At 56.9% G+C, this 12,879-nt stretch overlaps 1 protein-coding gene across 2 annotated transcripts; it reads right to left on the reverse strand.

The window, feature by feature from the left end:
- Nucleotides 1-488: 488 nt before the first annotated feature.
- On the reverse strand, nucleotides 489-12,476 carry AARS2 (alanyl-tRNA synthetase 2, mitochondrial). Of its 2 annotated transcripts, XM_074333023.1 has the most exons (23): nucleotides 12,215-12,476; nucleotides 11,230-11,421; nucleotides 10,541-10,686; nucleotides 10,180-10,347; nucleotides 9,501-9,645; nucleotides 7,283-7,428; nucleotides 6,954-7,062; nucleotides 6,526-6,564; nucleotides 6,328-6,439; nucleotides 5,702-5,835; nucleotides 5,111-5,255; nucleotides 4,695-4,867; nucleotides 4,427-4,540; nucleotides 4,187-4,327; nucleotides 3,387-3,524; nucleotides 3,191-3,300; nucleotides 2,938-3,046; nucleotides 2,536-2,658; nucleotides 2,173-2,283; nucleotides 1,559-1,642; nucleotides 1,337-1,447; nucleotides 1,230-1,254; nucleotides 489-915 (listed from the first exon to the last, which is right to left on the reverse strand). In XM_074333023.1, exons 1-23 carry the CDS (start codon nucleotides 12,455-12,457, stop codon nucleotides 803-805), a joined length of 2,931 nt encoding a protein of 976 aa, XP_074189124.1. In that variant the 5' UTR covers nucleotides 12,458-12,476; the 3' UTR covers nucleotides 489-802. The 2 variants fall into 2 exon arrangements, with proteins under 2 accessions (XP_074189124.1, XP_074189122.1); XM_074333021.1 differs by lacking the exon at nucleotides 1,230-1,254 and having other exon boundaries at nucleotides 12,215-12,475.
- Between the last annotated feature and the right edge of the window lie 403 nt (nucleotides 12,477-12,879).

Here is a 12,879-nt window from a genome sequence, read left to right on the forward strand (position 1 = left end):
CACCCACCCGATCCCCAGGCTGCTCTTTCTCCATAGACATCGCCTCTGACACCCTCTTCTCTGTATTGCCTGTTTCCTCACAAGACGTAAGCTCCACAAGGGCAGGAAGTTTTGTCTGTTTGGTTCTTGCCACATTCTTAGTAACTGACCGGTACCTGTTACTCATTTTATCAACAAATCCCCAGGGCCTTCACTAAGACAAGTCATTGTTAAAGAAGTGACCCCAGAGAGGGTCTGCCCTGCTGTAATGACTTCTACACCACAGTTCTGGATCTTGGTGGCCAGGGATGCCCCAGTGGGTGCCCAGAACGGGCTGGCATAGAGCGCCTGACTGAGCACTCGTGATGAGGAGGACGGTCCTGATGTGGGTACTGGGTGGCCTTTTAGCCCAGTGTGAGAGGTCAGACTGGTGATGGGGCCCCCATACCAGGTTTTTGGAAGGGGAAAGTCTGCTCTTTTTTAAAGCAAAATAATCTGCTGGAACTGCCTTTCTTCTGTGAAACTTTTTAATGAGCAATCACAGCCAGGACAGCCGTGTTTTCACATTCACCTAGTGTGGGTGTGTCTCTGGGCCGACTTCTGCCTTCACCAGCCCACATCCCCTTGCGTCCATGCTTGCGTCGGCGCAGCCCAGGCGCTTGGTCTTGGCCTCCAGTCCTCTACTTCAGCCTCGGGGAGCTTCTGCTCACTCCTCCAGGGCTCCTGGCACTGGCCTGTCTGCTGTCTCTTTAGTCTGTATGAGTCCCTGGGTCAGAGCTGGTTGAGGGCATAGGCTCGGGCTGTACGGAGGGCAGCTTCCAGGTCAGCAGTGCTTCCGGTGCCCTGGGCCACCACTCGAGAGCCCCAGGCTTTGCCCCCCATGTGGCTGCACACGGCCAGTGCCCAGGCTTCTGCTGTGAGGGTCGGCGTAGCACTCTGTACAGAAACAGAAGGGGCAGCAATGCAGAGCAGCCCTCTCTGCCCCCGTCCACTCAATGTACCCTCGAGAGTGGCGTCATGGGGATTAGCAACCCCTCCCTCGCCGGGCACACGGTGAGGCCACTGGGTGGAGACAGGCGAGGGATGGGTTGGGGGTGTGTGTGGAGGCTGATGAATGTCTGCTACTTGTTTGCAGGGACGTGCAGCCTGGAGGGGGGTGGTGGTAATTAGGGAATCTCATGGTACCCTCTCCGGTGGTTGGGGACAAGAAGATGGCCCTATCCCCGTCCTGGGGTGTCCTCATAGATCACCTCTATCCAGCCTTGGCTCCCTTGTCTGGGAGGAATAAAAGGCGTGGAATTAGGGGGCTGGACCAGGAGATGGGCAGGATGGGGGGCTGCTCTCCCACGTCCCTCACCTGGGCCACCTGACAGGCACATAGCACATGTCCCATGGGCTGGGGGCTGAGTAGTAGCACGGATGTGCTGGGCGCCTGCTCACACAGCTGCCGGACCACCTTCACCAGCACCTGAATAAGGGAGGGCAGGTGGTGACCCCATAGGCCCCAGGCTCCCAGCTACTTCCCTGTCAGGACTCCCCTTCCCAGACCCTGGGGACACCCCCAACCCCAATAACTCACTGATAGTGACTCAGTGGAAACTGTGTCCACAATCAGGGGCTCCTCTGAGTGCCGTTGCAGCAGCTCCCGGGTTTTCTGTGCAGCCTGTGGGGCAGGAAGGAAAGTGGATGGGTCAGGCTAGAGGGCAACTGGCCCCCACTTCTGACCTGAGGCCCAGTCCAGAAATCCCCTCCCTCCCTCTGGCTAAGGTCTTTAGCTTTGACCAGAGGGGCCAGGAGTTCTGCCTAGAATGACTTCCTTCTTTTGGGTCCCACTTATGTCCCTCTTCTCCTACCTCATCTGTTACCTTTCATTTTAGCTCCAGGACCCTACAAATAGGTTGCTGAAAGTAAAAGGACTAAGGCTGGAGCACTGATGGATGAGAGGGGGCAGGAGGAAGGAGGGTGAAAGTCAAGGAGTAATTAGGGCTGAATGGAGTCACCACATCAGCCAGCTTCCTGGAGGAAGAGCCTGAGGCAGACTTGGGAGTTGGGGAGACAATTTGGCAGAGAGAAGTAGGGACACCAGGTGACGGCATCCAGCTGGCAGGAGAGGGCCTTGCCTTGAGGCGTCTCGGTGTGTGCACTAGTGTCTCTGACCCATGTTGGGTGTGCCTGGTATCTGCCTCCTCCTACCTGCCCCATTTCCAGCTTCCGGATGGCAGTGTTGGCACGCCGCTGCAGCACCTTCAGTGTGGCCTGCAGCTCCCGCCGCTGCCACTGGGGCATCAGAGCGCTGTCCACAGCCTGTGGCCAGAAGCAGTCCATCACCTTTGCCCTCCCCCTGAACCACAGCCTCTGCAGGGACCAGCAGGGTCAGGGAAGAGACCATCCCCACCATCCTGCCCTGCAGACAAATGACAAGTATCTGGGCCAGCTGGGGCCCAACAGGAATGCTGGGGGGAGACTGGAAGCATCCGAGGAGGCTCGGGGAGGGGCACAGAGCCAGGAGACGGGGGTGGGGTGGGGGGCGCAGCTCCATGTTGGGGTGGCCCTCACATCAGTGAGTCGTCCCATGTCCTTGGACAGCCGCTGAGCCTCCACCACGTCCCGGCTGCCCCGACTCAGCCGCTCTGCAGCTGCTTCCACCTCCTGGGCCAGGCTCTGGCCCACTTCTCGGGCCTGCAGGGAGGGAACAGGATGGTCAGGGCTGCGCAGCTTACTTTCGGGGCTCTCACACCACTGCTGCTTGGGGCCAAATTAGAAGTTTTTAAAAATCAGGACCAATCAATGTACCAAATCATCAAAATAGATGGCAGCAGCTTACGGCCACATCAGTGCACATGCACGAACACGGGTTCTGCTGCTGGGCGTCCCCCAGCCTGAGACTGTCAGCTGTGTGCCCCCCCCCCCCCCCCGCGCCCCACTCAGCAGCCTCCTGGGCCCTGCTGCTGTGCTCACCTGCTGGGCCTGCTCTCCAGTGACGGCCAGTAGGCGGGTGATGCCCTTGGCAAGCTGGCGCTCCCCGATGATAACCAGGTCCCCTACAGCCCCCGTGCGTAGCAGGTGCCTATGGGCACAGGGGGGGAGGAAGACGGGATGATGGGAGAGAAAAGAGCAGCCTGAGCTCCAAGCCAGGGGAGGGTGGCTTCAAAGACCAAGGAGAGGTGAGAATCCAGCCCCAGGCCAGGGCAGGCGGAGGCAGGTGACTCACGTCCCACAGCACAACTCCACAGAAGTATGCAGTGCAGCTTGGGAGGCCGGGTCCAGCGCGTGGGCCACGGGCACCCCCACTGACACCACCCGCACTGGGTCTGGATATACCTGTGGATGAGAGGGGACTGGTCTCTTGATTGGCCTGTGTGTGTGAGGGGAAGGCGATCTCCACCAGGGGGTGTCACCCAACTCACCTCATCCAGAGAGCGCAGGCCAGGGACATGGGCGGTGTGTGCCAGGGCCACCTCCTCCATGTACACGGCCTCATCCTGCCCCACGGCCTCTTGCACAAGGCCCTCCACTGCCCGGAGCTGCTCTGGGGTCAATGGAGCCTGGCAGGGTCAGGGGGAAAAGGACTGATCAACAGGCAGTCGGCCCCCCCGTGCCTGCAACTGATGCATTCAGAAGCGCTCCCCGTTCACTGAGCTCCCTGGGATTGTAGAATACTGGTTAGCACATAACTGGTGCTCAGGAAACACCTGTGGAGCAGACAATTCTTTTCCTTAGAAAGCTACCTGGGAGTTGGGCCTATTGGGAGCTGCAGGCCTTTTATTAGGCACTGAAAGTTGATGGGGAAACAGAAAATGGAGGCTCCATACTCAGGGAACTTGCAACAAGGGGCAGCCCAGCGCAAGAGAAGCACAGGATGGGAGCGCTGCAGAGCAAGGAGTAGTTAGGTGGAATGGGACTTAGTGAGCATTTCCTGGAGGAAGTATCTGAGCCAGATATGCAAGGAGAGGAGGAAACAGGGTGGCAGAGAAGGGAGAGGGCAGCTCAGCCTGAGCAGAATGGCTTGGGTGACAGCAGGAACACGGACTGGGTGGCTGGAGGTGAAGGGAAGGCTCAGACACTGTGTAGCTGACCCCTTGCTGGCACAGGAGGAGCCCGATGGGAAGACACCCACCCAGTTCCCACCGTGACGAGTGACAAGGAGCCCAGGCCCTCGGATTGCCCCGACTCTCTCACTTGACACCTGTCTCTGTGCCCTGCTCACCTGGGTGGCCACGTCAAAGCGCAGCCGCTCGGGACTGAGGTGGGAGCCTCGCTGCTCTGTGCTGGGGCCCAGGGCCTGCCGCAGGGCCCAGTTTAGCAGGTGGGTGGCGGTGTGCTTCTCCATGCAGCCTAAACGCCAGGCCTGAAACACTAGTGTCACCCAGAGTCCTGGGTGAGGGTGAGGGCGGGGGAAAGTACAGGGGCGACAGGATATGAAGAATAGCTGGGCTGGGGTCCTTACCTTATCCACGTGCAGTTGCACCTGGTCCCCCACTTTCAGGCACTCAGGGGCCACCACCTCATGGAGGATGAAGCCTCCACAGACCTGGGCCCGGGCCACTGGGAACAGCACATCCTGGGGAAGGGTACGGGACAAGGTGTTGGAGTGACCGCCTATAGCCTTTCCCTCCCCTTGGCTCCCTTCCTGGCTCAGGTCTGCCTCCTGCAGAAGTCAGCCTCTGCGTATGTGTGTGTGTGTGTATGGGGGGGGGGGGGGGACAGGGGCTCACCTGCTGCCCCACCCGCACCAGGTAGCCTCGGTCTGAAGCCTGACCCCCCTGTTCAGCGTAGAAGTTGGTTTTGTCTAAGATGAGGCCACAGCGCTGGCCTTCCCCCACAGAGGCCACGGCTGTGCCGTCCTCTGTATACAGCTGGAGCACCTGGGCCTCACAGGCGCTGAATTCTGCCAGGGCAAACAATGGTTAGTGCTAGGCAGGGGTCTGGGATGTGCATGTGGGTCTGTCTTCAAGCCAAGAGGCACCTGGCTGGGGGTGTGTGCGGGGGGGCATCAAATTCAGCTGAGGGCCACAGTGACCCCTGGTGGCTACCCCTGGGAGTGCATAGGGCTGGTAGCCACCATCTCTGCCGTCCCTCCCCATGACGCTTAGGCAAGCCTGTGGTCACCCACCTCAGTCCAGGCTCTCACCATAACCCCCCCTCGGTCGCAGGCAGTAGCTGTACTTGGGGCTGTCATCGGTGGTGGGCACCCCGCGGCGCTGCAGCTCCCCCAGTGCATGGACGTCGAGCCGCAGTCCCTGCTCCTGAACTGGCTCAGCCTGACGGGCCCGGTGCTGCAGGATGGGCGTGTATGTACGAAGGGGTGCGCGGAGAATGCAATGGGACTGGAGCCTCCACAGATCCCTGTCCCTGACTCACAGCTGTGTGGACCCTGCGGAATCCTCTGAAATAAGCCCTCAGGGCGTGGCTGGTTGCTAGAGGCCCTGGGCTGGCTGGTGCACCACCCATTGTGCTGGGTCTCAGGACAGACCTCCCTCACCCACCTCTGCCCCTGGAGGCCTCTCCTAGGACGCTGTGCTGCCCTCTCTTCTTTCACTCCTCTGTTTAGCCCACTGCACTAGTGTTCCTCCGTGGGTGGCACCTGAGGTGAAGGGACAGACCCTACCTACCTCAGCCTCCTGTTTCCCTCGATAGCTACAGCTCCTTCCCTAGGAACTCAGGGCTGGGGAAGGGGCCGACTGTCCCAACAGAACCCCGGTGGGGGTGCTCCGGCCTGTACCTGCGCTTCCTCCTGGGCCAGCCGTGCCAGCCCAGCAGAGTCCAGCTGCACCCCTTTCTCCTCCAGCATCAGCTCTACCAGGTCCAGGGGGAGCCCCAGGTCTCCGGACATTGACAAAGACCAGGCGACTTGGGCTTTGGGGAAGAAAGACATGGGGTATTGAGTGGGGAGGGGCAGGATAGAGGGAGGAGAAGTGAGGGAGAAGTAAGGGCCTGGGCTTTTTTAACCACACAGGAGCCAGCAGGTGCCAAGCACAGTGCCTCCTCCCCATGCCGGGCAGGCTCAGGACAGGGGTCACCTTCAGGCTTTGTGCTCCAAGGCCGGAGCTGGGAGTAGCTCAGGATACTCCCTCGGCAACTGTCATTTCCGAGGAGGAGGGAAGCTCGTTCTGGGCATGAAGCCAGCCTTGGAAAGCAGAGACTGAGGCAGGGCCAGCAGGACAGCTGGGAAGTGGGGAAATGGGGAGAAGCAGGGTGCTGTTCACACCACAGACAGGTCTGGGTGTTGGAGAGTCTGGGAAGAGGGACATGGGAGGAGGTTGTGGGTGTGAGGCCCAGGGCGCCCTCCTCGGCCTGCCCTGGCTCACCTCTGCGAGGGCTCAGGCCTTGGCGAGGCACCCCACTCACCAGGGAACACATCAGACGGCCCCAGGCGCCTCAGGGTCCGATCGATGATGCGCCGACCTCGCTGCAGGGAGGCCAGGAAGGCGACCTCGTCCTCTGACACCAGGTTGCTTATCTGAACCAGGGGCGGGACAGGACTGAAGGGAGAGCCTCTCTCCACCACTCTTGTCAGCCACTCCCTCCCCCATCCGAACCCAGTACCTGGGCTGAGTTCTTCTGCAGTTCAGGATACGTGTGTCCCTGGAGGAAGTGGAGAGGGCTGAGGGGTTAAAGGCAACCAGCCCGCTCTCCACCTCCCCACCCTGGGCTTCCTTGAGGACACTTGCCCTGGAGGTTCAGACAGGCTGATGGACAGGGGGAGGGACCCAAATGGGGAATCAGCTTCCCTGTGTGTAGGGGGGACATAGACAGAAAGGCGTCCCAAGGTCAAAGGCTCAGCAACCTGGACAAGTGGGTCTCCTGAAGGTTCCCTGCCTTTTGTAAGCAATTTCAGCTTTCTCAGCCTGCTGGTAGGACGTTGGCCGGACATTTAGGGTGGGGAGCCCAGGCCGGGGGCACTGCCTGGGCTCAGCGGCAGGTTCCCTGAGTGTCCAGGGAAGCCCAGAGGAGGGAGGAAGCTCTGTCCTTACCAGCGTCTCCACCACTATGGGCACCAGGCTGCCTAGGAAGCCAGGTGGTGCCCGCAACACCTCTGTTGAGAACCGCAAGGCTCGACGGAGGATCCGACGAAGAACCAGCCTAGAGGGGTTCAGAGTCCAGCTATGAACCCCAGCAGCCCCTGGTCAGCAGTATGGGGAGCGGGGAGGACGGGGTCCAGAGCGTGTGCTCCCATCCCAAAGCCCTCTCCCTTCCCCCGCTCCTCCTGCCAGCTCCACCCAATCCACCCCTCCATCTGTTCCCTCCTCTCCCCGGAAGCCCCAGCTGCCCCTGCCCCTCTCTGTAGTCCTTCCAGACTCACGGGGCACCTGACATTCCAAGGGAGACACCATCGGCGATGCAGACACTGAGCGTGCGGATGTGATCGGCCACCACTCGATATGCCATGTCTGTGCGGCCCTCGTCTGCCGCCCCTACCCGGCCCAAGTAAGGAGGTGCCCCGCAACCCTGGAGAGCAGGAGAAAGGAGACATGGCTGCTGGTCCCCCCTGACCTGGCCCAGCTGGGATGCTCTTCACCACCTACAGCCGAGCACATCTGCAATCGCCTGGCGGAAGAGGCTTCCCAGATGAGTGGGAGCCAGCCCCTGCCCTCACAGGGCCCACGTTCACACTAACGCTGATCACGGCTGGGACCCTCTACTGACTTTCTACTGTCAGAACTGCGTGGGTGCTTGGATGATGTGATGTCTAATCCCCAAAACATTCTCTTCTGGGAGCTATTACTATCCTGGATTTAAGAGGAAACTGAGGTAACGAGAAAAAAAAGAAGAGGACACCGAGGCCCAGAGGAGCTAAGTGCCACCAAGCCACACCACTCCTAAGGAGCAGCTCTGAGATGTGAACTGGGCCTGACTCCATCACTCACACCCACCTCCACAGGCTTTACAGGGGGCGGGGAGGGAGGGTGTAAGCTGCGTGTACACTTATGTGCTCCAGAGCAGAGTGCATGATTCATGCAGCGCCAGAGCTGTATCTTCCCCCCTCAGTAAACAGTCCTGCCATTCAACGCACTGCTCAAGTCAAACACTTAGCCAGCCTTGACTGTCTTTGCCCTCCCCATCCGATCCATCAGTAGGGCCTTTGCGTCTACCTCCACGAGCTCTCTCAAAGCAATCTACTTTTCTCCACTTCCACTCTATCAGCCTAAGCCATGCCCTATCGTCTCTTCCCTTGACTATAAAATAGCTTCCCAATTGGTTTCTCAGCTTCCACTCTTGTCTCCCTTCGGCCTACTTTCCACACAGCAATATGAGTAGCCTTTTAAAAGTGTCAATCAGATCATGCCCCTCCCCCCTTAGAGTCCTGCTCACCACACTTAGAATAAAAGCCTCACGTGGGAATTCAAAGTCCCAGTAGATTGGACTCCAGCCTTTCTCTCTCTGGTAGATTGTTTGTAAAAATGGCCACAATCCTTTCCTTTTCTGTGTGCATGCCACTTTGCAATATAACTTTACAGTTGCTTTCCATCCAGAGATAGAATCTATTTCTCCATCCCTTGTATCTGGGCTAGCCTGTGACTTGCTTTGGCCAGCAGAATGTGGTGGAAATGACACTGTTCTGAGCCTAGGCCTCAAGAAGCCTCGTGTGCTCCTGCTCTCCTTGGAACCTTGCTGAGCTGTGATGTGAATAAGCCCAAGCTAGCCTGATGGATGACGAGGGACACACGGACTGGTCACTCCCATTGCCCAAAACTGACAGCTGCCAACTCCCAGAAGTACAGCTGCCAAGCAGCTGACCACAGACCTGTGAGTGAGCTCATATCAGACCAAAAGAATGACCCAGCTATGCTCAGACTACAGAGCTAGCCCACAGACTGATATGCTAAATAAATGCTTGTTGTTTTAAGTCACAAAGTATCAGATGGCTTCTTACACACCAAAAGCTAACTGACACACTCTCCAACTACATCCCATGTGATTCGACTGTAGCTTGCTGGCCACCCTGTTTGTTCCTTTCCTGCTTTGGGGCCTTGGTACCTGCTATCCCCTCTGCCTGGGATGATCTTCCTGGGGCTGACTCCTCCTCCTGTAGGTTTCAGCTCAGAGACCATCTCCTCGGTGAGTCTTCCCCAAATGCTTTGTCTAAGATTCCTCTGTACCCTGCCCCCCTGCCCTAGTTACTATCACCCATGTTTACTGCCTGTTCTCAATCTGTAAGCGGCTATCTTGTTCGTTAATACACTTACTTATTATCTCTTAGGCTAGAATGTAGTCTTCATGATACCTTTTCTGTTTACTGCTGTATCTCCTGTACCGAGCACAAAGAACTCAACACAAAATAGGCACTCAGCACATATTTTTTGAATAAATGAGGGAAGAGAGGAGTTAGGAGCCGTATCAGGACATCAGGTAACAAAGATGAATCCTAGCCTCGTGTTTAACACCCTGATATCCTTGGCTGGTCACTGTCCCCACCTGCGGGAATACCCTGACTTCTCAACAAAGATGGAAAGCAACAGCAGTGAGCACTGGTGATGAGCAGGCCAGAGAGGCTTCTGGGAGGAAAGAGGCAGGCTCACCTGGTGTATGGCGTTGAGCAGCGGGGAAAAGAGATCAGTGTCGTAGGTGGAACGTCTGCCTTGCAGCACAGCTACCAGCCTTTCCAGGCCCATTCCTGTGTCCACGTGCTGCTGGGGCAGGGGCTGCAGGCTTCCATCTGCCTCCCTGGCAGGGGAAGGTATGCAAGGTGAGGCCGCGCCCAGGATTACAGGTATGAGGCAGATGCTCAAGTGGAGTAGAGGAATGTGGAGGGGCCCAAGGGGGCTGACAGGACAGGGACCTGAGGGCAGTATGCTCCTCCACCCCACCTCCCGAATTCAGACAATGATGGCCTCAGGTCCCATCCTTTCTCATAAAGGGGCATCGCCATCCTCACTCCCACTTGGGCCCTTGCCTGGACCCAGACATCCCCTTTCTGGGATGTAATTCTTTGCCTTGGAAAGAGACATGTCAAGGCTGGAAGAAAATCTTAAGAGTTCAACTCTATCATGTGAGGAGACAGCAGAGGCCAGAGAGCAGCAGTGACTAGTTTAAACTGTCATGGGCAAAGATTAGAATTATTATCTGAAAAGTGTTTAGAAATGAGCCTGGCACATAGTGCCATTGAACTCTTTTTATAAGAAATGGATCAAAGTCTCCTGACTGCCACCCTTTCCACGTCTAGCCAGGGATTCTCCTCCTGCTTCAGCTTCCCATTACCTGTTGTGCTGCATGAAGACCAGATTCCAAAGCTCCACCAGCTGGGGGGCTCCCACCCCACCAGCCAGGTCATAGTGGATCTCAGTACAGGGCCCACAAGGGCCAGTATCCCCCATCTCCCAGAAGTTCTCTTGTGGTCCAAAGGAAAGCACACGGCTGGCAGGCACCCTGGAAAGAAAGCCAGATGAGTGGTGGGGAGACAGACAAAGCCAGAAGCCGGGACCCTCTCTTCCATGAAAGCCCCTCCATCAAGTTCAGCAAGATCGCCTGGAATACGCTGAGACTCTGAGGACAGGTGCTATAGTCCCTATTTTCCAGGCTCCTGCCCTCCAGGAGTGGACGTTAGGGAGGGCAGACTTACCCTAAGCTGAGCCAGATGTCCCTGCTCTCCAGGTCTGGGTCCAGCCCCACCTTGGGGTCGCCACCAAAGTAGGAGATCCATAGCCTGTCCTTAGGGATCCCATAGACCTGAGTCAGCAGTTCCCAGGCCATGCTGCAAGCCTCCTCCTGCAGTGGAAACCCACGTGGGGTGGGCAGAGGAAGATGGATGAGAAGAAACCCCACCTGAAGCGTCAATCAAGCCACGTGAGCTCAGCCCTCAGCTTAAGACACAACCATTTCCGCTGCCCACCGTGTTTCTAGAACAAGACATGATCATTTCTGTTCTGAGTTTTTTCCTGCCCAGAAAGTTCCCTTCCTCTTCTAAACCCTCCTTTCTTTCAAGTCCCACCCGCTCCATGAAATCCTCTAACCACCCTAGCCTGGGATGATTTTTAACTCCTGCATTTTAGTATTACTAGTTAGTCATACAATTATTGAGCAGCCATTAGGCAGCGGGCACAGTCCTGGCCCTCAAGGAGCATAGGGAAATGAGACGCAATCCAATTAGGGAAATGAGACATTCCCATTATACATGCTCATCTTGCTCTTTGCCTGTGCGCCTGGTATGAGGCCTAAGCAGACTCTTGGAATGGAGGCAGGACTAACCTTAACCCACTTCTTGGCTGACCGCTGACCCTCTCCTAACTCCAAGGCTTCCTGGAGACTCACCTTAAAATATTCACCCCCAAAGGCCCAATTGCCGAGCATCTCAAAGAAGGTATGATGGGAAAGGTCTCGGCCCACATCCTCTAGGTCGCTGTGGCGTCCTCCAGCCCTCACACACTTTTGGCTGTTGGCTACACGTCGGAAGCCTGCCATCTCACTTCGTGGATCCACAGTGCCCAGGAAGATTGGCTTGAACTGGAAATACATGAAGGGGAAAAGGGATATCTCAGTAGAAGAGAAAGGTGGGGAGTTAGGACAGAGATGGCTGCTCTGGCTGAAGGCTGACTGTGCTCCTGAGAGTGCAGTGTGATCTTGGCCAGAGGGGCAACTTTGGAGCTTTGGGGCACCCATCTCTGGTGTGTCTGGGGTAGGCAAAGGATAAACAAATCATGAAACAGAGACCCTCTGCTAGAAAAAATAGGTAAGGTAAGAGGAATGTATTGGTAGCTGGAAGAAGGGCCCTGAATGGCTACATCCTCCATCTCAGCGTCTTCAACAACATCCAATAACTTCAGAGGACAAAACTGAGACCACAGGGCACTGGCAGGCCTAACAATGGCAGCATTTAAGAGGGCTCTTGGATAGCTTCTAAGGTTAACCTATTCTCGCCCATTTTACAGATGAAGACAACGAAGTGTAGGGAGGTTAACTGGTGCTCAAAGTCAAAGGCTTAGAGAACATAGTCCAGCAGATAGCATGTGCTCAAAACATATTTATGTAATGAATGATTGATCTTTATAAAAAATGAATAAATGAAGCCAGACGTCCCCCACCAGTCTGCCACAGGGGATCCCACCCCCACCACTCCTGGGCCTAAAGCTCAATGCCACCCAGGCGTTCCCAGGTCGAGTCTTCCCCAAACCCTAACGGCGCCCCCATCACTTAGCCCAACCACGCACTGCCCTCTTGCCCCAAAAGCTATGAGCTCCGCCCCTTGCTTCTTTTGCCCAATCCCGTAGCGCCTTTCTGTCTCACACTCCGCCCCCACCTGATTCATGCCCGCGTTAACGAACAGTAAACTGGGGTCGCCGCGGGGCCGCACGGAAGCGGACGGCACCAGTCGGTGGCCATGGCGGTCCCGAAAGAAGCTCAGGAAGGCGTCACGCACGGCCGCCGCCTGGACTGAAGGGGGCACGGATGACAGGGGCTGACAGCTGGGGCCCCGCCACGGGGACGACCTTCGAATGGCCCGCCGCAGTCGGGCGGCTGCCGTTGCCACCGACGCCGCCATCTTAACTCGGGGCAGAGACTTCACGGGGTCAAAGGACACCACGGGGATAGAAAGTGACGTGGGAAAGAAGCCGGGCTTTTCCTACAGCGCCTCCTAGTGGTGGGAGGACTCAAGACAGCCTCTACCGCCCGGATGGAAACGACTGTGAAGGGGATGATGCAGGCGTGACCTAGCGCGGCGGCCTGGTACAGTGTAGGCCCTTAATTCATTTGGCATTAAACAAGTATTCATTGAGAGCCTACTATGTGCCAGTCATGGTTTTAGGCGCTTAGTTTATATTAGTAACAAAAGTAACAAAAATCCCTGCCCTCCATTAATCTATTGTAGCAGTAATTGTTATGTTTATTCATTTTGCAAAGTTACAAATGGAGTTGCGGTGAACAGGCGTGGAGTCAACTTCGTGTGTGTGTGTGTGTGTGTGT

This window comes from Rhinolophus sinicus, linkage group LG05 (assembly GCF_036562045.2).
Source record: "Rhinolophus sinicus isolate RSC01 linkage group LG05, ASM3656204v1, whole genome shotgun sequence".
In the NCBI taxonomy this organism is placed as follows: domain Eukaryota; kingdom Metazoa; phylum Chordata; class Mammalia; order Chiroptera; family Rhinolophidae; genus Rhinolophus; species Rhinolophus sinicus.